We start from the raw sequence: 26907 nt of genomic DNA on the forward strand, positions 1-26907 counted from the left end.
GTGTGTCCCAGCTGCACTTTTCTCTGCTCAGTTATTGTAAGTAGCTCAGGATAAGTGCATCAGTTAACGGGTCAGTTCACCCAAATTAGGAAAGAAAAAACCACCTCACTTACCACTAGTGGTATCTTGGCATGAACATTTTAGGCTTTTTTTTTTTTGCCCAGGTACAGTACAATTGTAATCTGTAAAAAAAAATAAAAAAGTATGTTAAATTAAGTGTTAAAAAAATGTATTAATTCTGGCAATGGTGAAATAAAAACTGAAACTGGTCACTGAATTTTAAGGCAAATGTTTATGCCCATCCACCTATCTGACCAACGCACCCTAACTGTACAATGTCATTGCTTCATCAAAGAAAGTTGAATCTATGTTAGACAAAGATACAGTACGTGAGACAGAAATTCTGTGGCAGTACAGCCGACTTGAAGACATAATAAAGAGTCTGTCAGAGGTTTGAAAGTTGCATAACAGACCGGTCCAGGGGTCAGGAACAGGAAGTCGTTTGGTGGACAGGAAAGGCCTTTCCCCACCTTCCATTAGCTGCATAGACATGTTTCAACTGACAGACAAAGGGAGGGGTCACTGAGGTAAAGAGAGAGTGATAGAGAGGGATTTGAGTAAAAGAAAACATGAGAAAATACAGTGCGAGGAAGGAGAGAAAGCAAAAGGCCTATACACAGTTGATCTAGGTATTACAGTGAGATGTTTGTACAGGACAGGATACAAACAAATTCTTCAGATGTTTTTTGACCAGGTGAAAATTAAATTCTCTTCAAACAACACAAGTTTATGGATGTACTTAGCATGCAATGTTATGTATCCTTCCTTTGTAATCACAAATGTTACACTAATTTGTGCATGTGATATAACCTGGGCATGTGTTCCTAAATTTTCAGGAGGCAGAGGAGGCAGAGAGCCCTAAACGCAGCATCCGGGACAGTGGCTACATCGACTGCTGGGACTCTGAACGCAGCGACTCTCTCTCCCCGCCACGCCACGGCCGCGAGGACTCGTTCGACAGTCTGGACTCCTTCGGCTCACGCTCACGACAGACCCCATCGCCGGACGTCCTGGTCGCCCGCGGCAGCAGTGATGGTAGGAGAATAGTCTACCTTTTATGCTCTTTACAGTCATATTCACATAGAACACTAGTTTGAACTGATTATGAAAGCGTGATCTTGTGGTTTGAATGACCTGCCTTCAATTTAAAGGTTGCAGGTTAAATCTTGTCAATAGCCTTTGTGTCATTTAAGCCACACCACATACAGTGTGTCTTGTGGAAGGGAAGTAATTCAGTACTGGCTGCTTTGTTTGGGTCAATCGTGGTGTTCAGATATAGTATATAGATAAATGAGGCGCATTGTCCTTGTAGTGCTACTGTAATAAAGCATGTTGTTCGCCTCCCTGTGTTTTCACAGAACAACGCCCAGTGCCCGTCAAAGGCTATTATAATAAAGTGAATAATATCAGTGATGCTTATTTTAAAGCCACGCTATTGTTTAATTTTTATTACAGCTATATGTCTTTTGAAACGGAAGACATTTAGTACAGGAGCTGCTGTTTTTGTTCTGTTCATATTTGGCATATGGACACTGTGTAAATATAAGATAAATTAAGTGGTTAGTGCTGCTGTAGTAAAGCCTATATGTGTTTGCTGTAAAGTTGTCTGCAGTTCGGTTTTACTTTTTTTTAATATAAGGAACCCAGTCTTTTATAATTTTATTAATCAAAAAAAAAAAAAGGCTGCATGCTGTCTTTATGTTCCTTTACTGCATGCTGTCTTTATGTTCCTTTACTGTATGAAAAACTGCTCATGTATATCCTCTGCGGGTCTCAAAGTTCTCGGATCACCCATATCTGATGTCAGCTAGCTACATTAACAAGCGCTATCACATCTGTTTTTGTTTCAAACTCATTTCAGTTTTGTAATGTTAACACAGGCCGCTCCAACATGACAGTTGTGTCAGGTGACATAAAACAGAAGCTGTTTATTTTTCCTCATGGAACATCTTAATAAATTCTGATTTAGCTGATAAAATAAAAGTGGCAAGAAGGCTCTACACAAAGGTCTGATTTGATCTGAAAAGAAAATGCCGTCCAGTGTAATAAGTTGCTGTTGACACACCAGATATGTGTCCTTTTGAGAGGAATAAAATCTTGAGGCTTTAGGCTGTAGTTTGAACCCTGAGACACTGAACCCCTGCCATTGGTTAGCTCTGTTAAGAAAATCAGATAAATGTTTCAAATTGAAATGTAAATGTAGGTCGTTTAGATTAGATATACTGATATTAGAACTACCCACAACACGTCCTCTTTGCTTTCTTTAACTCAACAGACTAAAAAACTGTCAATGCTTTGAAAAGTCAACATTTCTAAAAGGTTTTATAAAGTTTGTACTGCATAAACATGATATATTGCTTTGTTTTTATTGTATAATAAAGTTTTTGTTTAGATAACCATATTTAAGCATATGTAATTGAATGTGTCCAAATTGGTAGCCTAACAATTTAACATAAGTGTTTCCATGACAAGCATGAACTGCAAACACCTGCCAATTTGTTTTATGCTTCGTGCTGAGGTTTGGCTGCATTTAAGTACTTAAAAATGCCAAGCCGACCATATGCTTTTATTGAAAGCTGTTCATTGCTACACTTTATTTGAATTTTAATTCAATTTTTTTTAATGACAACCTATAAAAGGTTACAGAAGTCGTCACAAAACGTAATGTACGTTTCATCTCTGAACTGCATGTGGGAAAAGAGAGCGAGGCCAAGCATCCTGTCTGACTGTGTTTGTGTTTTGAGGGAAGTACAAAGGAAACTGCCGTCTCCAAAGCCTAAGCTGCTGTCACCAACAGTCAGTTTAACAAAAGGCCTTGCTAGATGTTGATGTTTGCTCCAATCCACCCAAACATCCAAAACAAGGACCATTAAACTGTCACATTTTGAATGCCGTTCAGGAGAATGCCATCGCAGCAGTGAGAGACAAAGTTTTCTTCTCAATAGACCAGAATGCACCACAGATTGATGATACTGTATATCGCAACATAATCTGAAGTTGGAATTTCCTTTAGGCTTTTTTAATTTATTGCTGTAAGAAGCTCTTTGTAGTTCAGCCATGCAAAGGATGATATAGGGGTTAGTAAGTCAACACCAAGATCACTATATTTTGAAGCCCTTGCTATTATTAGGGGATGCCATACTGTCAATGTTCAGATCAGACCCAGGATGCACAAACTAGAGATGTGAGAACAGGATAACAATGCAGTTATTACCCAATGACAGGGACCGTTGAGTACCCCCAGAACAAGAGCAAGAGCATCCATTGCCCTTTCACTATTCAGCTCCCAAACTGACTTGACCCTGGTGGCAGTAATTAGGGGACAGGGAGAAGAGTTTAATTCAATCTTTGAAAGAGATGCAATAATGCAGATGGTCTTTCGTTAGGGTCAAGTTTCCTATATGGATATAGTGTTGATAAATGAGAAAGTGTGCTTCTGTGGCTCTTTACTCCTATAGTAAAGCCTGTCCTTCTCTCTTTCTGTTTGCAGGACAACATCCATTGCTAGCCAGATGCTGTTTCAAATAATAGACTGAGTGATGTCATTGAGATGGTTTTTAGGGTTTCTGTTTTTTATCAGAAATTGCCTTGAAGTCCAGCATACAGATTTTCTAAAATACCAGTTCAGTCTGTATAATATTTTCTTTTACCTCACATGGCTTCATGCCCAGCTGCTCATTTCTGACCACTCACTTATATCTGTTCTTAGACATGATTAACATCAAACTTCAATGTGAGTTGAAAGCAGAGTTGAAAATGCACACACACACAATAATAAAGTAATATTACATAATATTTAAGTTGTGTTTCTTAAAATTTAAAGTAATTTGAACAAGTTGTCTGTTGGCCTTGTTTTAGTTGCATTGTCTTGTTGCCTTCTATGCCTTTACTACAAATTATGATGAGGTTTCTGACAAAGGTTGGGTTGATTGGATAGCATTTATCAAATCTGGTATCAACTCTGTGTATAGAATTTGAATCCTTTCAAATCCCATATTGTCTTTAATTATTTTGAGCTTTCACCATTTGCAAGTAATTAAATTATCAGTAACTGAAACTCAAAAGATCAACATTTTTCCTGCTGCTCAGAAGGCAGAAATACTACAGTTTTTAGGCATAGTCGAATTAATGTTCACAACCTGTAGCTACAACCAGAAGATGGCATGAGATGATGCCTACCTACTTTTACACTTTATTTTCCACAAGCTACTTCCTCCAGATACTGGAGGTCTTGTATATGATATTCATGAAAGTTTAACTGGGAGATTCTGCTGAAATTGACATAATGTGATCAGCTAGATAATTTCTTTAAAGAGAAGTAAGTACTCTGTCTTGTTGAAGTCCTGTTCACCAAACAGCAGCTAAAAGCTTCATTTGAGCTTTTATAGACTTTAGGTTGGTTGGTTAGCTACAGCTGCAATAATCTGCCGCTGGCATTGTTCGTCATTTTAAGGGGTTAGGCTAAGTCTAAAAGTGAGATATGTGCTTCCTAAATGTTTTCATTGTTCTTTATTGATAATAAGAGTGAGGAGAGATAAAAGTTTCAGATCTAAACAAATCTGGGTGAACTCGAAACGGATCCTAAATGGAACCGGCTATCAGAACCTAACCCTACTGTTGACTCATTCTGGACACTTTCCACGTGGTCAAAATCAGTAAAACTCCTTGCAGACCTTTGCTGTTCATACTGCCTAGAAAGAGCTTTGTCATATAGTGGAAAATTTGGAAAAAGCATGAATACTATCCCAGAAAGTGTCATCATTTATTTCACTCTAATACTATTAGAAATGTTGTGGGTATCACTCTTCATTTGTAATTATGTTCCCACTTTCCAGTTATTGTAACGCATGTTGAACTGGAATCCATGGCTTTTACATGTCCTGTAGTAATACAGCATGTTGATGATTATTGATGTAAATATGTTTCTGTGAAGCTCTGGTACAGTATGGCACTGACCCATGATAAACGTTCCCTCAAGCTTCAGTGTTACCATATGTGCAGAGAGATCAGATCACCACGTAAAGACATATGTTGTTCCTTAAGGATGGATAAACTTGGATGGTGGAGTCACTCATGTTTCCAATTGATGGGCTCAAGAGTCATTATTGAACCACTCGTCGTTGGAAGTGCAGATACCTCAAGGCCTCTTTTGGACCTTGATCTGTCAATCTTTTAGACCACATAAAAATGAAGAAGTCTATTGATCGAAAGAGGTTTTCACAAGTGCAAAATGCGAAAAAAGAAAATTCCACAGAGTTGCAGCTGCATCCACATGTATCTGTTTAGAACTAAGGGAAGATTTAGATCTGGTTAAAATTGTGGGTTTATACTTGGAAAATGTATACATTCGAGTCATAAATTTCGAGGTCATAGATGAGTATGCATCCGTCCAAAGGGAGGGAAATCCCAGTAGCACATGTGCTGAACATCTTGGAGAGGAATTTTTGAGAGACCTCGGGTAAAGCAAGGCTGCAGGTATCCATTATTTGCATTTTTCAAATGTTGAATTTGGGTTAGCATTAGCAAAAATGGCTTAAAGCGTAACACTCGGCAAAATGCAACCTAGGGTCTTTTTGTGAATATACCTGAGTCAAACTTTCGTTTAAAAGCATAATTAGGACGGAAACACCACTTTTAAGATTGACCGTTTTCTCGTTTTCGGTCAAATGGCCTTTTGAATGGGAGTGCTAGGGGCACTACTATGATACCATAAAAAAATTTTAAAACACTAAGAAGGCTCGATACAACATGAAACTTTGCTCCAAGTATCACCAGGGACTCTACACATGAACTCCAGCATTGAGAACATTGTTTGTGTACACAGAGTTTACTAAAAAAGGTTTTAACAACTCACTGTAGCTGTTTTTTTTTCGGTCGCCGTCCATCTAGCTAGTCAAAAATAGTCGATCTCCGAATGTGAATGAACCATTGACATATTTAAAATGGACCAACAGATCCCATTGCTCTGGACAGAGACCAGTGAAGGATATTAGAAGCACCTTTCTGGTGAGCGCCGAGCGTTACTACGCAGCCTCCAACTGAGAGAGACGACGTAGATGTGACGTGAGCAACCTGTCTGAAAGTTGTAAGTCTTCTGGTAGCTGTGCTCAATCATTCCGAATATTGCAGTGACGGAGAGCGTAGGTAAGGAGATAATATGGACACAGGCTAATTATTGCTAACTAAAATGCTAGTTAACATTAGTACTTAAACAGCTAATGTAAGTCGAAACTGCCTGCGAGCTTCTCCTGTACTATATGGTAATTCCTCTACTATGCGACAGTAAGTCACTTGGTTATGACACAATCCTTAGCCTATTTTTACAAAAACGTCTGCTACGGAGCCATGACGTGAGATACAAGGTAATGGAGCCTTTTACATATTGTCGTGTTTCTTTAGAAATAAACATGGACAAATAGTCTTTAAGCGCTTCAGATGTAAAGTTATTCACTGTCAAATTGGCGCCAAAATGAATGGCAGTCAATGGAATGCTAACGGGAGGTGATGGCTATGCGATCATAGTAGTGCCCCTAGCACTATATTCACAAAAAGACTCTAGGTTGCATTTTGGCGAGAGTTAGGCTTTAATGAAGATGGATTGACTGGTATCCTAATGATACATCAATGGGATTTATCCTCATTTCTCTTTTCGGTATGGACTCTGAGGATCACACTTGCAGAGGAATTTAAGACGCCAAGCAGGGAAAGTCCTTGAGCGGTGCACTTCTGCAGCTCCAGGTGTTGCCACTGACATTAAAGAGCTAACAATGTGTTTCAAATGGGATAAAGACAGACAGGCATCCTAAGGCTAGAATTTAGTCAGCAGGAGCTGCACAATACACATTTTGTTATGATTTATGTTACTTTCATAGGGGTTGATTTATGTTCAGCCACTGGAATGCACTGCAATATGTAATAACACTGGAACCACACTTTAGTGTTTTGTAAAGCTATATGTATACTAATTGTAATGGCTTGATGGATTCAGAGATTATAAAAACGCAATGAGAATCCTCAGTCAACTGTTTCTCTGCACAATTTTTTTTTTTATTCTCTCTCTCCCTTCCATTCCCCCTCTCTTTTTAACACATTATTATTCAGAAGGTTAATAGAACGTATCAGAGACACTGTTACATATATATGCTTCTTCAGAAGTGCAGCAAAGCTACTAGATGGCTGTGTGTTCACAGTATAGGATAAAAAACATTTAAATGTGAAAAATGGAGTAGAGAATTTCAAAGTATTTTGCTGGTTAATACATTTCTGTTTTGTTACAATTTGAATCTCATGAATTGCTTACAACACAAAATTTCAACGCCACGTCTTTGAATTGTTTTCCTGTAATCATAGCAAAACACTTTAAAATTGAATCTCCCTCTAATTGAAATTAGTTTATCCTTCACTAAACCTCTAAGACATGAAAACAAGCTGTATGTGCTTTGACACATCTTGTGAACAGTAATCTTGATCGTAATTGTTTTTAAACTGAACGTATTAAATGGTATTTGTGCAATTCAGCCTGTTCTAAAATGTATCTGCAAACCTGAACTTGCCAACAAATTAGCTGCCGAGTGATCTCTCTGTGACACCATTAATACACTTTATTCCCCCCCATCTCCTCCTCTCAACAGGCCGCGGCAGTGACTCAGAGTCCGACGGTCCCTCCCACAGAAAGATACCTGACATCCGCAAGGATGACATGTCGGCACGGCGGACGTCCATCAGCGAACCACGAACAGCCATGCCTTTCAACCAGTACCTGCCCAACAAGAGCAACCAGAGTGGCTATTTGCCCACTCCACTCCGCAAGAAGAAGAACGATAAAGAAGAGGGAGCACGTAAGAGTTGGAGTACTGCTACTTCCCCTGTAGGGGGAGACAGACCACTCAGGTGAGTCTAACTGTTATAGCAATTAGAAGGAAAGAAACACACAATGTACAGAGGAAATGCTAGCATGTCATTTATTAAGGTAGTTTAGATATTTAAATACAAGTGAAATGGATAAAGTAATTGCATTTCTACATCTGAGAAATAGGGTTTAAATCAGAGAAAATTATATATACAGTATATATACACATTATTGTTATTAACCAGAGTAAAGCTTCACTAATTGAACGAAATGGTGTTCTGTGTAACTGAACGGAAGTCTGTGAATGGTTAGAAAATTAAAGATGCAACATTTAACCACTTTACATGATAAAACATTTCTGCTATAAGACAACATTTGACATGTAAGCTTTGAATATTCAAGGTTTGAAGGTGAATATGATGTGTGTTCACAGAACAGAGGAGCTTATTACTTGACTTTGGTGCAAACCATGGCACACACAATATTTTACATTTAATAGACTGATGGTGCAGCTTAGTTTAAGTTGTATGATGTATGTATGAGATGATAGATTTAAAGATAGGCTGGACCAATATAGTGCTGGCTGAGCCATTCGAGTTTCAGGATGCTGCTGGTGATTCATGATAAACTGATGATTTGGGGACAGGTTGTACAACCTTGTTTTAGTTTGAAATGGATTTGCTGCAGATAAAACCTTTAAAATTAAAGGTTGTCGGGAATTTTCTGGCAGAGAATTCCACAAATTTCTGCTTGTAGCTGAACATGTTTAACCAGAAATTGTACTGCAGTAATATGTTTTGCATGTTCTGTTAGTTTACTTTAGCATGATAAATTCTAGACAATTAGAAGAATCAAATATGGATGGAAGTAGACCATGAAGTTATTTTTAGAAAAAGTATGACATTTTCGCAGAATTGAGAAAACAGATCTACAAAATGTAGATGTTGGAAAGTAAATGTTTATTATTAATTATTATGTATAGTACCGACCAACCTCTTTTTTTTTTCTTTTTTTTTATTAATTCTGTGTTTAATAATTTTGCAAGAGAAGGTGTCACTTGTGTCAAATTGCAGATTCATGTTTCAGCTGTTGATTATTGCTCTCTGTCCAGTACTGTACATATGGGAGTGACTGATGGAGCCAGATGTTCGTTTTCATTGACTCTGACTGATTCTGATTAAAGCAAAGTGTGAAATACGCTGAATAGAGAAGACACAGTATAGTCTGGCGGTCTTATTGGCATTTATTGGTTTGGCATTTTGAGAGCACTGGGGTCACAATTTTTATTTGGTTAAACATTTCATTGTCAGTGGCTCTCACTGCAGAAGTTTCAAATTTCTACTGGGTTAGTGGATTCCATAATGTGCTTTGATCTGTTTTAGTATCCGTACAGTATGTACAGTGTTAGTGGTGTATGTGTGTCATGTCAGGATTTGAATGGAAGTAGTTTTTGAAGGATAATGTTTTGCAGTTTGGACGTAGCATTATTTAGCTGTAGCAGGAGGTTGAAGATATTTAATCAAAAACGAAATATCTCTAATTGTATTCTTACCTCAGTCTGTTTATATTTTCAAAAAGTGCTGCCAGAGGGTGCATATTCTGTAGGTGTGTGTGTGTGTGTGTGTGTGTGTGTGTGTGTGTGTGTGTGTGTGTGTATCACCCATAGTGTGTTGTCAATCGGTCATTCCCAATGTTGTTAAATTCATTCATCACCATTACATCAAACACATGCATTCAGTCATTTTGCATTACTGTTTTTTTTTTTCTCCATCTCTTATCATTTCCATCCATAATGGTGTTTACCCTCTTACCTCCCTCTACCTCTTGTGTGTGAACCTAATTCCTCCCCCCCCAATCATGTTGTGGTCATCCTCATGTCATTACATCATCCTTTTTTTGTGTGAATGGGTGATGTAATAGTCCAAATGAGCCCCCTAGCTTAGCCAACCCACCTGGAGAGTCCCCCAGCTCGTCCCCTACCCCGCCCCACGAACCCCAGATACAGATTCAGAAGAAGAACCAGACTAAAAAGGACGATGAGGAAGGGAAGCAGACTGCCTCTACACTTTGCATTGAGATCCATGCAGCAGGCTTGAGGAGGAGCAGTGAGCCTCTGCCATGTAGAGTCCCCCAACCCTGTGCAGAGCCCCCCATGGTGAACGTAACTCACCTGATCATCACCTCTGAGCAAAGGTCTTCACCTTGATTTGTTTTTCTGAAAAGTCCAAATTAGCAGCCAAATTCTTTTTATCGACACAATTCTGATTCATAGTTTGTCTAAATCAACCAAATCTAAAAGCTAAAGATCGTCTTATAGAGTTTTAAATAATTTGTTGATATTTTTGTAATGATAAATCATGATATTGTTTTTGATTATTTTTAAAGGGGTCCTTAAAGTGGAACTCCACCAATTTTACACATCAAAGTCTGTTCATAGGTCTCGGGGAGTACAACAAAAAAAGTTGTATAAAGCCTTTTGCTACTCCACGTGGAGTTGTGTGAAGGCTGAGCAATTGCCTAAGGGATGTCATCCACAAGTTTGAAAATGCAAAAATATCTGGGGGTGTGCAGTTACAGTCAGGTCCATAAATATTGGGACATCGACACAATTCTAATCTTTTTGGCTCTATACACCACCACAATAGAGTTGAAATGAAACGAAGATGTGCTTTAACTGCAGACTTTCAGCTTTAATTTGAGGGTATTTACATCCAAATCAGGTGAACGGTGTAGGAATTACAACAGTTTGTATATGTGCCTCCCATTTTTTAAGGGACCAAAAGTAATGGGACAGATTAACAATCATAAATCAAACTTTCACTTTTTAATACTTGGTTGCAAATCCTTTGCATTCAATTCCAGCCTGAAGTCTGGAACGCATAGACATCACCAGATGCTGGGTTTCATCCCTGGTGATGCTCTGCCAGGCCTCTACTGCAACTGTCTTCAGTTCCTGCTTGTTCTTGGGGCATTTTCCCTTCAGTTTTGTCTTCAGCAAGTGAAATGCATGCTCAATCGGATTCAGGTCAGGTGATTGACTTGGCCATTGCATAACATTCCACTTCTTTCCCTTTAAAAAACTCTTTTGGTTGCCTTCGCAGTATGCTTCGGGTCATTGTGCATCTGCACTGTGAAGTGCCGTCCAATGAGTTCTGAAGCATTTGGCTGAATATGAGCAGATAATATTCGCGAAACACTTCAGAATTCATCCTGCTGCTTTTGTCAGCAGTCACATCATCAATAAATACAAGAGAACCAGTTCCATTGGCAGCTATACATGCCCACGCTCATGACACTACCACCACCATACTTCACTGATGAGGTGGTATGCTTTGGATCATGAGCAGTTCCTTTCCTTCTCCATACTCTTCTCTTCCCATCACTCTGGTACAAGTTGATCTTTGTCTCATCTGTCCATAGGATGTTGTTCCAGAAATGTGAAGGCTTTTTTAGATGTTGTTTGGCAAACTCTAATCTGGCCTTCCTGTTTTTGAGGCTCACCAATGGTTCACATCTTGTAGTGAACCCTCTGTATTCACTCTGGTGAAGTCTTCTCTGATTGTTGACTTTGACACACATACACCTACCTCCTGGAGAGTGTTCTTGATCTGGCCAACTGTTGTGAAGGGTGTTTTCTTCACCAGGGAAAGTATTCTTCGGTCATCCACCACAGTTTTCCATGGTCTTCCGGCTCTTTTGGTGTTGCTGAGCTCACCGGTGCGTTCTTTCTTTTTAAGAATGTTCCAAACAGTTGATTTGGCCACACCTAATGTTTTTGCTATCTCTCTGATGGGTTTGTTTAGATTTTTCAGCCTAATGATGGCTTGCTTCACTGATAATGACAGCTCTTTGGATCTCATATTGAGAGTTGACAGCAACAGATTCCAAATGCAAATAGCACACTTGAAATGAACTCTGGACCTTTTATCTGCTCCTTGTAAATGGGATAATGAGGGAATAACACACACCTGGCCATGGAACAGCTGAGCAGCCAATTGTCCCATTACTTTTGGTCCCTTAGAAAGTGGGAGGCACATATACAAACTGTTGTAATTCCTACACCGTTCACCTGATTTGGATGTAAATACCCTCAAATTAAAGCTGAAAGTCTGCAGTTAAAGCACACTTGTTCGTTTCATTTCAACTCCATTGTGGTGGTGTATAGAGCCAAAAAGATTAGAATTGTGTCGATGTCCCAATATTTATGGACCTGACTGTACAAAGAATTGAGGTTACCAGACCTCTGTAGCTTGCTCCTCATCTCTGCTTTAGGGTTGATTTTCGAGGCTACATTAGCCGATACTAGCATGACATAGCAGAATCACCGACCCTATTGTCGGCGGCCAGAAGAAGAATGCATGGAATAAGGATTTTGATTTGATTTATTTAATTGTATCAAGAATGCCTTACACATGAAAAGACATCACATACAATCGAGGATAAAAACACAATAAAGTCCAGGACTTAATTCCATTGTTGTCCTCAAAATAATAATAATAAGAAAATATGATGAAGAAATCTGTGAAGAATTCTTTTAATGACTTGACTTGACCATGACTTGAGTCAGCAGCAGAAACTTTGTTTTGTTAAAGGGTTAGTTCACTCAGATCAGAAAATAACTCGCCACTAATCTATCCATACAGATCATTTCAGCTTCATGTTCAAATATGTCCACTTTAACTCCTGCCTGCATCACCACACAGTATAGGTGAATGGTATTTTTATTTTTGCCACTCAAAACACTGAAAAATTACAAAAATCTTCGCAGCATCTACATACTTTGCCATAAACTGTTTTCATCAGGACTGTTACTATGGTGGAAAATAGTTACAATTTTCACAGCTGGTGTTTCCATCCAGCTCTTTTGCTTTTTGGCACTGCCATTACCAGATCATCGTTTCCAGTGTTGTTCTTATCCAGAGAAACATAACAGTGAGTCAGCAAGAGGTCCAATATAGAATGCACTGTTGTAATACAGGGTCTTTACCCAGCAGGCCAGCCAGGGGTCACAAATTCTACACAAGGTGAGGATTACAGTATGAGCTTTCAATGCTGTTCACAGTGCAAAAGTCCATTATGATGCCTTATTACAATTACAATAACCGTTTATCTCCTGAAAAATGTCTGTTTAGGTCTCTGTTGTTATTTCACAATCCAGCCCTATCCTGTGTTATTTCCTGGTCCAGCAGACATTTCATTCACAGTCCTGTTGGAGAGTTATTACAGTCGCACCTCCAGGTTCCAGCTTTTTCTGGCACAGATGTTATGGCATTGATTGGATTGTCAGCGTTTCAAGGGAGTGAAAAGAATGCTCAAAGGAAATCTGACTTGTGTATAGCTGTATTCCAAGGAAAAGGGGGATTTCTAGGATGTTTTTAAAAGGCTTTGATATCAGCTTCTGTAACAGCTTGCCTTTTTCAAGAAGAAAACTGAGGCTGGAATTTTTGTGTTTTAGTGTTGCCAGGAGTTCATTCTTTTAAAAACAGTTGTATAACATCAACATATCAGTGTTTGTAGTCCCCTATCAAAGTTGTGTTGACACATCTTTTTTAAGATCACTTGACCTTTCCCATCAAATTCTAGGAATAAAACAGTACACACCTTAAAAATACAAACCTATACATAGCACCAGCAGGTACACACAACAACAACTGTACGGTGTTCACACACACAAATGCACTCACAGGGAAAATGAACACGCGACCCACCCTCAGGATGTAAGGAAATTAGACTTTCTTCATTCCTTGACCCTGAGCAGGCTGGGAGTGAAGCCTGGCCTTTTCACAGCCTTTCTCTCCCTGCAATGCATCGTGGGAATTTATTTTCCAATAATAAGCCTCACAGAAAGAAGCTGTTCATCATAGGATGACAGACAACAGAGTGTTCAGCAAAACTTGCTTTGGCTTTGTGACTCCAGTTTGTTTTAACATCCAGTCTGCTCGGAAGGGATTTGTGACCTTGCTATGCTATTTTCTTAGATTTATGTCTTCAAATAATTCCATTTAGGCTCCTCCCAGAGGAATGCTATCTGATGATAGAGGATTATAACCAGGCCGCAGTACGTTTTAGTTTGCTTTGCTTTCTGCAGTACTCCAGCTCGCTCGTGCTCAGAGGAACTCTTCCACCATTCCACGACTCTAGCAGCAAACGCTGCAGCAACACCCGCGGTTGCAGCAAGCCCCGTCATCACCGCCGGGAAGCATCCACCTGTGACGGAGCAGGAGGAGGCGGCTGTGATGAAGCGAGCCACTGGTGTCCCGTTAGTCGCAGAACGAGATGAGAAGCTGGCTCGCCAAATGCTGATCTCTCCCAAACACATTACCACTCCGAGTCCCCCCCACTTCTTTCCTGTGCCCACTACCATGGCAACTGCTACAACAGCAACAACTGATACAGGCCGACGGAAGGGAAGGGCGCTGAGTGAAAGTGATGACCCACAAGGAGGGAACTCTTGGTTGGCCAGCAGTCTTCCAACAACGTGAGCCCCGTCCAGCAACTACACTACATTTTATGAATTTTCACCGCGTTAACTTAACCTGCTACACCTACGTGAACTAAAACATATTTCAACTTTAAAATCAAGGGATGTACTCAGCATCCCTTGATGGGATGCTCAGCATGAGACCTTGACCTCTGCCCGCAATGGCTATCTGGATGACTTAACTACCTAAAAATTGCATGTTTTTTAAAAACGGTTGTTATTGTGCAGAGAATGCATGGAAACTCAAAATAATTTCCTGCTTTATTTCTGTTAAGAAATTTGGAGAAAAAGAAACGTTTGAGAATGTGGTCTTTGATTAACTACGCATGGCCTTAGTTAGCAACCTTTGATCTCTTCAGAAGACCCAAATAACCACAATGGACACTGAATTGAATTTTATCCCATTTAAACCAGTATTGTTTGGCAATTCTCAAATGCATAAATTGGTCCAACCATTATCAATAAATCAAACATGGGCCATTCCATTTATGTAAAGTACTGGTTTTAATGCAATCCCCACTCTATCATATGATACATCTTCCTACAAAGAACATGGCAAGAAGACATTTTACTACAACAAACCCATATGGCAAATAGCCATCTTAGAAAACTATCTGGTCCTGATTTAGTGAGGCTTCTTATAATTTAGTCTCTTGTTCTCTTGTGGGGAGAAACCACAGGCCACACTTTCTCTCACACCCCTCCAACATCACAGAGGCAGCTTCATAAAAAAAAAGCCTGTGTGAAGACCTTTGTGGTTGAGGCCAAACCTACAAGTGTTGGTCACAGACAGAAAGAGTCACATCCTTGATGTCGCTCTTGTGCTGTCTAATAAAATATGCATGTGCCTTTTTTTAATAGTTAAGTACCAGCTGCATTCTAAGATCATTGCCATATGCATCTGTTGTATGCTAGCAGTGTTTGGGTTTTCAGAGATGCAGTAAACTTGCTGTGTTATGGATAAGACTGCCCCCTTGTGTTTGGTTTGAGGGTCATCATTAAACCTAGAAACTGACAGATATCTGTGCATAGATACAAAACCAGCAGGCACACTTGTTTAAAACATTGTTAATGAACCATTCTGTATTAAATCTGTCGTAATGAACTCATTGTCAGGTGTGATCACAACACAGTATGTTGCACACTAGCTATTGAATATTCCATCGCTGTGTTTTGATATTCACACAAGTGAATGACGTGTACTTGTATTCATTTGTGATTGTGCTCTCTCTCCATGCTCTCTGCCTTCTGTAGATTCAGCCGCACACATAGTGTGTCAGATGATCCACAGTAAGTTGTCCATTAACCACTCACAGGCTCAGCTGTCTGGCCCAGCACTGCTCTGCACTACAAAAACAAACCCTGCTCAATAAGTCATTTAATCATTCATTGAGTGTTCAAATTGGATTTTTCTTTATGCAAGTGGGAAAATCTGCCAAAGGTTGAGGTCATTTAAAGAACTTTCATGAAGCCATTGACAACAACTTAGGTTTATGTTATTTTTGTTTAATTGAAAGTCCATTGACCAAATATATTAAGCCAGTTTTTGATATCTGTATGTTTGACCATCTTGTAATGGTAGAAACATTACAAGAATGTAGTGTTTGCCACAGAAGTACTCAGTACTCTTGACAGGGTAGAAACTCCTCTAAAATGGTCCTCAAACCCCTCATGTCTCTACTGAATGTCAGATTTCTATTTTCATTGAGATTGAGTAAATGGGAGTAAGTACGGTCAGCCAGGGCTGATGTACCACATTTGTTACATGTGATTTAGGAAAGAATATTTACAAGTTTTTTTTGCATGGAAAACACAAAGCAGATTTTTCCTACTTGTATTATCTACATTAAAATGATAAAATAATAAGTTAAATGACCTTTCAAGGTGAACATTTTTGACAATCTTCTTCAACAGTGTCAAACAATGTCCCTAGACCTTACACTTGATCTGAAATATCATGAAGTCATGTTTTCATTAAGTCTAATCAACATGCTTTTTTTGGCTGGCAACAATCCATTCCTCTCCTCCTCTCTTTATTCAAAGTACCTGCAGTAGTAGCTGTGGAAAGGATGTACTAAACTGCGCTGGGCCAACATAATCTTAGTGCTTCTGCCAGCTGCATGTTTCATGTAACACAACAATTTTAACCACCCTCCCAACATCCCATCCGTTACAAAATCATGAGAATCTCCTTTTGCTAATGTAAAAAGTGCAGCTTTTTATGAAACGGGAGAGATGATTCATAACAAGGAGATGACTTAAATGCTTTTTTAGTTTAAAAAGTTTTGATTTTGAGTAGCAGTTATTCAGCATTGCACCCATCCCAGTCACCAAAACGTTTAAAATACAAGAACATGTCAGTCATCTATTAGATTTAAATCACTCTTCTGCATCAAGTGTCTTTTGTTCACCCAATACATTTTGTATGTTGGCAATGCATCACTTTTCTGAGTCTTAAAACAAAAATAATTCTTACGATCATGACTTTAATGAGCTGGGAATTATTTAAGCGAGGATATATTGATTTTACTCCTAAGTCTGTGATGAGCCGCATGCTCCTAACAATAAGGCTGCACTTTAGTGTCTTGTCTGTAATCTAAAAATGGATGCCTTTACATTACTGACTGAACTAATGTAAAGACCAGTGTAAACTCTCTGTACCAAGTCTTTGACTGTATGAAGTCCATACTGGTTGTTGCATCAAATACACTCACATCAGAATGTTAATTACAACCACAGGTACCTGTACCTGAAGCTGATGTTTTCAAAGGTCTCATTAAATGGCATCTTAACATCCCTAATGTAATGTATTTCCTGTTCAAACAAATTGTGAATGTTGTATTGGTTTTAAAAAAAATCTTAGTTATGCCTACAGGGTAAGCATGAGGTTACCTTTGAAGATGGACAGTTTTTCCATTCATGCGGTCTTTAAAAGACATCTTTTATTTTTTTTGGTATCTGTACTGAGCCATTTGTTACAGGTAATTGTCTTTTCCTAGTAACGGTGGATTGGAACAAAACCCTTTTTGTGGATGTTTTCTTTGATACTATGTATCACTATATATTTTCGGTGGAATATCAAATGTTTAGCCATTGCTGAGTCTTAGAAAAGGTAAATGTTTTTACTGTGTTCGACATGACTGTATGAAACGGATAAAGATGGCAACGTACTGTACAGTACAATGCACTGAGGGAGATGTATGTTATCACTACCAGACTAACTACAAAAATAAACCATGTCCTATTCTGGAAACGATATGTCAACATCTTTTTCATTATCCATATTCTCTGTCTGTCTCTCTCTCTCTCTCTCCCTCCTCTCCTTAGGAGTGTAAGTATGATCGATATGCGTGGTGAGGAGGAGGCCATCTCGCAGCCCCACAGTCAGGTCCGTCATGAACTGATGCACAACCAGTATAACAGGATGAAGGAAGAGGACGATCACTGGCAGGATGTGAGTGTCTCCGATTCATCTGACTTTATGGAACTGTTTTTATTTCTCTTATTTTATGTTCATTTATTTATCGATTTATTTTGGGTTGAGATGATTTTTTTTCTAATACCTTTTTTTTTGTTGGATTGATATTATTTGTAACTCCCGTTTAGAATTTCATCATCTGCACAGTTTGTATTTCTTGTCTTCATTGTGTCAGGAGTTTTATCAGTTATATGCAGTGATTGTAATGCCTGCGGCAGCAGTTTTTTGCTGTGCCCCAGTTAAAAACTTAAATCGGTTTTCTAAGGCCACAGCAGTGCTTCAGGTCTCATATCGCTGCTGAGCCAAGCCCTCTTGCCTTGTTTCACTTGGAACTGAAACACTTCTGATGTGTGTCAGGACCTGGCCCGATGGAAAAATCGGAGGAGGAGTATTTCCCAGGACCTAATCAAGAAGGAGGAGGAGAGGAAGATGATGGAGCAGTTGCTGTCAGGAGACACCTGTACCTCCATGAGGAGGAGAAGCATCAAGACTTACAGAGAGATAGTGCAGGACAAGTAGGTCAAATACAAATAAAGAAGTTGTTTAATTTGTATTCAGCTAAAACAACAAAGTGTATGTACAAAACAATACTAGTATTAAAGGGGTGATAGAATGATTATATAGGGTATTTCACACGGTTTCTTAAGGTCTCCTAATAGGGTATATAACATTAGTTGGGCTGAAAATGTCCCAGGTGCTATTTGTTTTTCGCCCTTCTGCATCCCTGTGTAATGGCTCTATTTGGAACGAGAGCTTTTCTTCCAAATATGGTATGCTCATGAATATTTAGATAAGCTGCGCGCTGACTGGTTGAGGAACCACATACACATACATTGGAGACGATAAAGCAGGTCTCATATTTCACACACAAACACTCACAGACACACTGTTACATGCCCAGACGTGCCCGGGTGCAAACCGTGGTGGCTAAAACAGCTGAGACCAAATGCAAAGTTTCGACACTTTCATTATAACTAGTGTTGTTGTAACGTTACCCTTTGGACATAAAAAACATCCACAAAAGAATCACAACTCACCTTGTAGCTAGTAAGCGCGGGGAGCGGAGAGTGAACCCCTGCAAGCCTGTCGTCTGTCAGTGCCTCTGCGGTGCTGCGTTTAGATCCACAACTCCCTCTCGTCCGATATACTCGTTCTAACTCTAAACACTTTTCTCTGGGCCAGTAGGCTATTCCGTTGTACAGCCTGGAACACTGTATTTACGACCATGGTTCATTTTCAAAATCCTTGAAAAACTTCCAAACTTTCTTCTTTCTAAAGTACACAGCGCAGCTCGTGTGTGAGATCCTGACGGAGCTCCAGCTCAGCGGGTCTGTGAAGGGGGGGAGGCCGACGGGGAAGGCATCAAACCCGGCCGGCAGCCGCCACCTGTCACGGCAGATTGCGGAGCTCCTCAAGTCCGAAACTGTCTTACCAAATTTGCAATTAGCCATCAATTTTCGTAGAACGGCCCATATTTGAGCTTTACATAGTTGATTTCTCGCATAAAAAAGTCTCAGAAGTGAATTTAGTGATGGAAAAGCAGACGAACAATGTATAACATTTCTGAGATCTACGCGACCTAGATTCAGAAGATGCCTGATCTCAGGTCAGTGGTGTAGCCTATGCAAATGTTGGGGCGTGACAAAGACTAGGAGTTGAGGAGTTGACGTCAACTTTTAGCTTTGTTGAGATTCGCCTGTTTTCAGAGGCAGTTTCAAATTGTGAGATTTGCAGAGGAAAGAGGTGTCAATGGGATTTTGAGGTTCTATGTATGTCCTATTTACCCTCCAAACTGTTGTTATTCAACTATGACAAGGTAAAATCGGTTTTGCATTCTATCACCCCTTTAAGGAAAACTAGGTATTTTTCATGGAAGAGAATTTAATCTTCATTCTAATTCCTGCTAGTGGGCGCAAAAGTGACAGTGGCTCCTCCTGGAGTTCATTTAAGTAGGTCTGAAAAAATTTAAGAGGAAGAGCAGGTCAGCTCAACTGATAGTGAAGTCAATATGATGGGTAATACTATAGTGTTTATCTCCGATTAAATCTACTTCAAATTTAATTTGTGTTTATAGGTTGAATCTGTCATATCAACTGCTAAATAGTAGCAAAGTTTACCTTTATTTAATGTAAATCAAACTGGGTCATATCAGTTGCTTCACATTTCACACAGCGGTTTTGCTTTTATCCCCTCTCTTTACCTCTTTTCCTCTTCAACAGGGAGCGTCGTGAGGATGAGCTGCGGGACGCGTACAGGAAAGCCAGAACCCCAGAGGAGGCATCATTCATCCTCCAGCGTTATGCCCAGCGTTTCTCCATCAGTGATGCAGTCCTGGAACGTCTACAGTTGCCAAAGATCCTGGACCGCAGCATATCTGCTGATCCCTCCTTTTCCGGCTCACCCTTCCCTCTCTCCCTGTCCGCCTCCCCAACGACCCCAGACCCCTTTGACGTGGACCCCAACGGACCCATGAAGTATCTGCGCCAGCTGTCTGCCCCGGCTCCGAAGTTCACGTCTACACTGGAAGCGCAAATCGAGGAGTTTCCCAAAGACTCCTCACACCAGCGGCCTCAGATTCGATCTCGCTCGTCTGAGCCGCCATCCACCAGAAACCTGTCACCCAAACCGGTGCCTTTGCTGACGCCCAAGCCTTACTTCCAGTCCGGACCCACAACGGCTGAACCATGGCCCAGCAAGGTAAGACTGACTCAGAAGCACTTGTCATTATCCCAACTTCCCAACAATAAAAAATTAATCCATTATTGCTGCTGTAAATATGTGATACCAGCATCCTCCAAATGCCATGTGGATTTTTTCCTTTCCAAGTGTCTGGTTTTCACAGTAAAATATCCTCACTACGCCTCACAGTGTTAACTCTATTTAGGTTCCTTACTCTTGATGAAATGATTGAGATTTAACCACAACAGTCCAGCAGTGGGCACGGTTCAGGTCTTACCACTGTACATGTGGTTACTATCCAGTTTTGCCTGCCCTCCTTACAGGCTGGTGGGTAAATTCCCCTCCAGCTCTCTTGGCAGTTACATCAGAATGTCACAGAACCGCCATGGTGATGAGCTGGCTGTTTTCTAGGAAAACACAAGACTTCCTCTCCAAGAAGAAGCATGTCATGTTTCAATTTAGCTCAAAGTACTCTCAACAGGATTCATTTCCTTTTCATCTGGAAAAAATTCCAAATGGGAATATTCAAAATGAGATCTTGTGTTTTGGTGTGGAGGGGAGGGGCAGATTATTACCAGACCAAATGAAGCACAGCGCTTTTCTGGAATGTCTTGTCAGAGGTCTGAGCGGAGCCTGGCTTTGAATGGAGCCCTCTGTTCCCTATTGACTTAAGAAGTTGACAAGTAGGGCCCTCTCAATGTGAAGTGGGCTCCCATCGAACAAAGAGGGCCCACACAGGCTGCTAGGAGAAGGATGAGAAGGTGGAGACGGAGGGGGGGCAGACTGAGAGTCTGCATTCACCCAACTCCACTACTGTGTCTTAAGTTACCACTCACTAGGAGCTCCTCACACATACTTAGTGCCTCTTTGTCATAGAGGCCAGCATGGTGTTGTGAGCTAGATGAATAGCTTATAACGAACAGAGATGAGACGCTGGTAATGACCACAAATGAGGGCACTGGGTTTTTAGGCATAGGGTTTATTTTAATCTCTTTATTTGTCATCAATTCATTTGGTTAACTATTTAAAATATGTTGAGCTATAACAGCTTGATTGTAGCAGAAATTCAGGCAATGTTTCCTGCAGATGTTTCATACTCTATCTATGAACCAATTTTTCATCCACCCAAGTCATATTTCAAGTTGAGACTGGAAAATAACAGAGTTTAACAAATGATGATATTACAAATCATATACAGATCCAAGTTTACTCATATGCACTAATTTTTGTAGTGACAATATCCATTTAAAGAGAATATTTCATCATCGCACTCTCAAGTCTGGTTATATTGTAAATAATCAGGACAAACATATTAAAAGTGAGCCAATACAATACTGGGTACAGGGTTACTGTATTAAAAATAAATCCTACATAAAATGTAGTGTGAATGAATGTACTGTCGGGACGGTTCTTCGGTTACCTTTATTGTTTTTAAAGCATGTCATTGACTTCTGCAGTGTGCATATAGAGCCAACAACCTGTTCTTTATGATTTAGGCGGATGGTTTTCTCCGAGTCAACGGCATAGGAAGTGACGACATTCCTTCCACGCCTGACAGTCAAGGAAGGGAATCTCCTCCTCATTTTCAGGCATCCCCTTCCAAAACCAGCAACAGCACTGTAGATGCTCCGTCGTCAGCAGCCTCACCAACATGCAGTCCACACACCTCAACCAGAGAAGAAAGCCCCGTGTCAACAAAGGCCAAGGAGGCACAAAGTGGCACAGAACCGGCTTCTAAGGACGTCCAAGCAGAGAAAGTCATTCAGCATTCGACACCACCCAGCCGGCCCACCTCGCTGCCATCGGTCAGGATTAGTATCTTTTTTAAAGTTGATTACAAAAAAAACCTGAGGATAAAATCCAATTTGATTAAAAGCGGGTGATTAGTATGCTAGAAAGATCCTACTATGCTCTCCTGTCAGCAATTATACTGCAGTCATTACTTTACATGTCCTTCAATTAGTTGAAACACTAGAAATTTGTTTAAAAAAACCTATGAAGATACCTGTGTGACATTTGTACATGTTGTATAGCCAACCATAGCACTGTACTCTGCTCTCTGTCTTTAGATGCATTTTACAATCTTGCAAGGCTTTTTTGCAAGTTTATTTAATTATTGGATTTATACCTCATACAGTGCATAAACCTCTTGATCCCATGCTTGTTTAGTGTATTATTCAACTTGCAAACCATCTGTGACACTTATAGGAGCTGCAGAAGCCAGAAGAAAGCTTTGGGAAGACTGAAAGCCAGTCAGTAGCTGCTCCAGAGGAGAAGAAGTCAAGTGCCGCAGCTCAACAAATGCCTCCTGCAGGTCTGAACAACATGTTGCTATACTGACCCCTTGTGGTTGCTCATAGACTTGTGTAATTACAGGCCAGAAGTTGTAATTTCACCTAGAACCTCGGGGAAACACGAAAAAACAACTTTGAGGAAAAGATGCACAATGAAAGTGTCTTTACTTTTCTGTTTTTGATATGATTGTAACCGTAGTATTAAAACTGTGTTGTATGTGTGTGTTGTCAGAAGCCAAACAAGAGCAACATATAACTGAACCATCTGGTCAAAGTATCTCCAACCTTGTCCAGTCAGGAAACCGCACACAGCAAAGTCAGCCAGTAACTTTACAGGTGAGGCTGCTAACCGAGCTACTATACACTTTCAAACCACCCAGCCATCCAACGGATAATCTTTGAATTTCCCTGCAGGCAAGTGTTCCCAGTTCCCAGGAGTTGCCACAGAGAAGAGAGAATGTACCAAGCTTAGCTGCACCAGGATCATTTGAATATCACCCACCAAGGGAAACAACAGCAGGTTAGTGAATTCTTTACATCCAAATACCAAGCCAGCAGCTTCTTTTCCATACATCTCCTTGGTTTCTGAGTTTAATTAGCATATCCTTCTTGCTGGCTTTTTCCCCTTTTGCCTTGCATTCTGACACTCTTTCTGTTTTGTTGTAGCCAATGATGTTTAAATCACAGTTAAATGGTGTTCAATAATATGTGACTATTATAAACCTGCATAAACTCCTGCTTCACTTTTTTCTGCTCAACAGACACATATCTTTAATCGCCACTTACACTAAAGTCTCCTATAAACTTGTCTCAATGTAGATGGGTTAATTAGACCTGGGATCCAACACGAATATATACAATATAAAAGAGGTACATTTCCAGATAGTGTAATAAAAGCACTGCATTTAGTTGTTTCCTGCCTTTTATTCTGACTTTTTGGCAGTCAGAATTGTAGTGGGGTAGAAAAAAACTTGACTTTTTAACTAAATCTGAATTGCAACCTGTTTAAAGACTATATATTGTATTTCCAAATACAATGCATTTACAGTATCACAGGAACAGAACAGTAAAAGCCTTCCCCATTTTGACTTCTCCAATTCTCTGATGTCAATACCAACTCCTGGTTTTGACATCTGTCCATCCCTTATCATTCCTTTCCCTCCTTTCCTTCCCTCCTTTCCTTCCACCCACATTTTTTATTTCACTATAGAGTTTGCAAACAGTGTCAGGTCTCCGCTGGCAACCAGCAACCCTAAGTTACGCTGGGAGTTCTTCGTTCCGCCAGGTAAACCCCTTCATTCATCGGTGGAGTTCATGTTTCCGTCCCCGGGTGCTGAACGCACAGGGTTTCCCTGTCGTTTCTTCAAGGGCTAGACAACAGCCCTTCACTCCCATCTCTCATTTCCAGACTGTTGTGGATGATCAGTGATGTTTTCTCTCTCTCTCTCTCTCTCTCTCTCTCTCTCTCTCTCTCTCTCTCTCTCTCTCTCTCTCTCTGTTGTAACTGTGTTCTAAAGTTTTTTATTTTTACAATGGTGTGCAAATGTACACGTGTAACTCATCAGTGTGTTGTCATTGTTAAAGAGTGTACTTTATTTTAAGTTGTATTGGTATCATTATGTGTATTGGACAGTCTTTCCAAAATATCCACTGAAGTGGGTCACCTATGACAATTTGTTAAAATCATCATAGATAAGCTACTAATGGGCGACTTACTTATGTTTGCCTCATTGTGCTTTACATTACTATCTTTTCCACCAAAAGCTACAACTATTAGGTCTACCTCAACATCTGGATCACACTTACCAGAGTGATTTTGAAAAAGTTTAAATTTATAGCTAAACACACCAACATATAATGACAAAATAAAATCTGAAGGGCAAGAAAAGACAACTTCTTTTTGCAGGGTTCATACGTTTTGAAAAAACCTGGAAAAGTTATGGAATTTGAAAAATGCAAATTCCAGGCCTGGAAAGGTTTTGGAAACATAAAAACACCCAGAAAGTTTTGGAAAAATCATGGAATTTTTTTTTTAACACAGCATAATAATATGTGATTAATAAATGTATTTTCACGTCGTCTTAACCTCAACGTTCTATTCGGGGCGCGATATTACGAATCCCACTATGAACCACATAAATTGTCATTCATTTTATTGTTAAACCTCTGAGGGTAAACTTTAACACAGATTTTTATTCTTATTGTATAATGTCGACTGACATTTTCAGGAAAACATAGTCATGGAAATTTGCCAAAAAGTCATGGAAAAGTCATGAAAAAGTATTAGTTAAAATGCATATGAACCCTGTTTTTGGTTAACTACAGATGTAGTATGCTGCTCTTGGTGGATTGGTTTTCTGTCACCGATCTCTTCATTTTTTTTCTTCAGCACCTTTACTACTTAAGTTGTCAAACCAACTTGTGACAGTGTGTTGTCATTTTCCAAAATATTTGTCCCAAAAGGCATTTAGTTGGATGACCTGTATCCAAAATGTTTCTTTAAATTATATCTTAACTAATGTTCTCTCTCACACTTCCTCTACAGAAGAGACGGAGAAGGATTGCCGTGGAAACGTGAGTGAAAACCATCATCTGACTCCATAATATTTTGTGGTCAGACTCTGAAAAACCCATTTACTGCTTCTCATCTGGCTCATCTCCTGGGTTACAGTAGTGTAGTTTAACATATGCATATTATACACAGAGATAAATCAGAAGTCAAATGCTAAAAACATTACAACATTACATGTTAAATTTAGTATGCAGGTAAGATTAAGGAAAAATCACCTGGTAACTTATAAAAAAAGTCTTTCGTCTAAATGGAAACATAACGTAAACCAAGCAAAATATGAAAAAGACTGCATGCGTAGTTTTCTTGAATCAGACGTAGATTTTTAGTGCAGGTTTGTAAATTCACTGTGTCATACTGCAAGGCTTTACCACATATCATAGGACTAGGGATGTAACGGTATGAAAATTTAACCTCACGGTTATAGTGACCAACATTATCACGGTTTTCGGTATTATCGCGGTATTTTTAAAAGTGTGTTCAATATGTTCAGAAAGCACTTATAGGCCTACACAAGCTGAAATAGTTTCAAAAAGTGTAACAGTGTTTATTATATTACAAAAATATAGGCAATAGGCTTGTAAAAACTATTGAAAACTGGCTACTGAAACACTGGCCCGCTGTAGGGTGTCCGGTAAGAACTTGAACCAGAGATGTCTGACTTTGAGATCCAGGAAGATTTATTTACAACTCGAACATGAAGTTAACTATGAAGTTGTATTTGACGTTACATGTGAAGTTGGATGTGGTTCTGAAATATAAGCAAATAATAATGCACATTAATAAGCATCTGACTTACTATAAACATTTACTAAAACTAAATGTTATAATCACCAGCATATAACAAGAAACAATACTAAGAATTACATTTATTTCTCTGTAATAATTAACATAAATGTAACATATTGCTCAGTAACACAAACTGAGAATAAGCCACATCTATTACAGCACATATATCCATAACGGAGCAAACTGTGTAATACACCTTTAATAGCTAAGCACGTAGCTCCACAGTGCTACTGTAAGTAAGTAAGTAAGTAAAGTTTTATTGTATAGCACCTTTCACAGATAAAAATCACAAAGTGCTTCACAATAAAATGCAATACAACACAAGAAGTCTCAATACAAGCAAATTGAAATACAAATAGAAAATATAACAAACAGCCATAAAAGCCCCTTGACTAAGTAAAAGCCTGCTTGAACAGCGGAGTCTTCAGCTGCTTTTTAAAAGATTCGACAGAATCCACACAACGTAGCGGGAGAGGCAAGTCATTCCACAGCCTAGAAGCCACTGCTTGGAATGACCGATCTCCTCTAGTTTTAAAATTAGTGCGGGGAACCACTAATAGCATCTGACCTAATGATCTCAGACTACGGGTGGGGATATATAGCTGTATCAAATCAGAGATGTATGAAGGAACCTGACCGTGCAAGGCTCTGAAAGTAATGACCAGGATTTTAAATTGAATTCTGTACTGGACTGGTAACCAGTGAAGT

At 39.6% G+C, this 26907-nt stretch overlaps 1 protein-coding gene across 10 annotated transcripts in view; it reads left to right on the forward strand.

The window, feature by feature from the left end:
* LOC144524092 (LIM and calponin homology domains-containing protein 1-like) overlaps positions 1 to 26907 on the forward strand; it is a 106342-nt gene that overhangs the window by 70137 nt on the left and 9298 nt on the right. For 6 of the 10 annotated variants that reach the window (XM_078260084.1, XM_078260087.1, XM_078260090.1 and 3 more), the window contains 13 exons: positions 897 to 1095; positions 7692 to 7950; positions 13998 to 14387; positions 15645 to 15680; positions 17718 to 17844; positions 18226 to 18383; positions 20088 to 20565; positions 22044 to 22352; positions 22756 to 22861; positions 23074 to 23177; positions 23256 to 23361; positions 24052 to 24126; positions 25387 to 25415. In XM_078260084.1, the coding sequence (XP_078116210.1) occupies positions 897 to 1095; positions 7692 to 7950; positions 13998 to 14387; positions 15645 to 15680; positions 17718 to 17844; positions 18226 to 18383; positions 20088 to 20565; positions 22044 to 22352; positions 22756 to 22861; positions 23074 to 23177; positions 23256 to 23361; positions 24052 to 24126; positions 25387 to 25415 (2376 nt within the window). The remainder of the gene's footprint in view (positions 1 to 896; positions 1096 to 7691; positions 7951 to 13997; positions 14388 to 15644; positions 15681 to 17717; positions 17845 to 18225; positions 18384 to 20087; positions 20566 to 22043; positions 22353 to 22755; positions 22862 to 23073; positions 23178 to 23255; positions 23362 to 24051; positions 24127 to 25386; positions 25416 to 26907) is intronic. The other 4 variants (XM_078260086.1, XM_078260089.1, XM_078260085.1 and 1 more) reach the window with 3 other exon arrangements.

The sequence above is a fragment of the Sander vitreus genome, chromosome 10 (assembly GCF_031162955.1).
Source record: "Sander vitreus isolate 19-12246 chromosome 10, sanVit1, whole genome shotgun sequence".
Classification (NCBI taxonomy): Eukaryota; Metazoa; Chordata; class Actinopteri; order Perciformes; family Percidae; genus Sander; species Sander vitreus.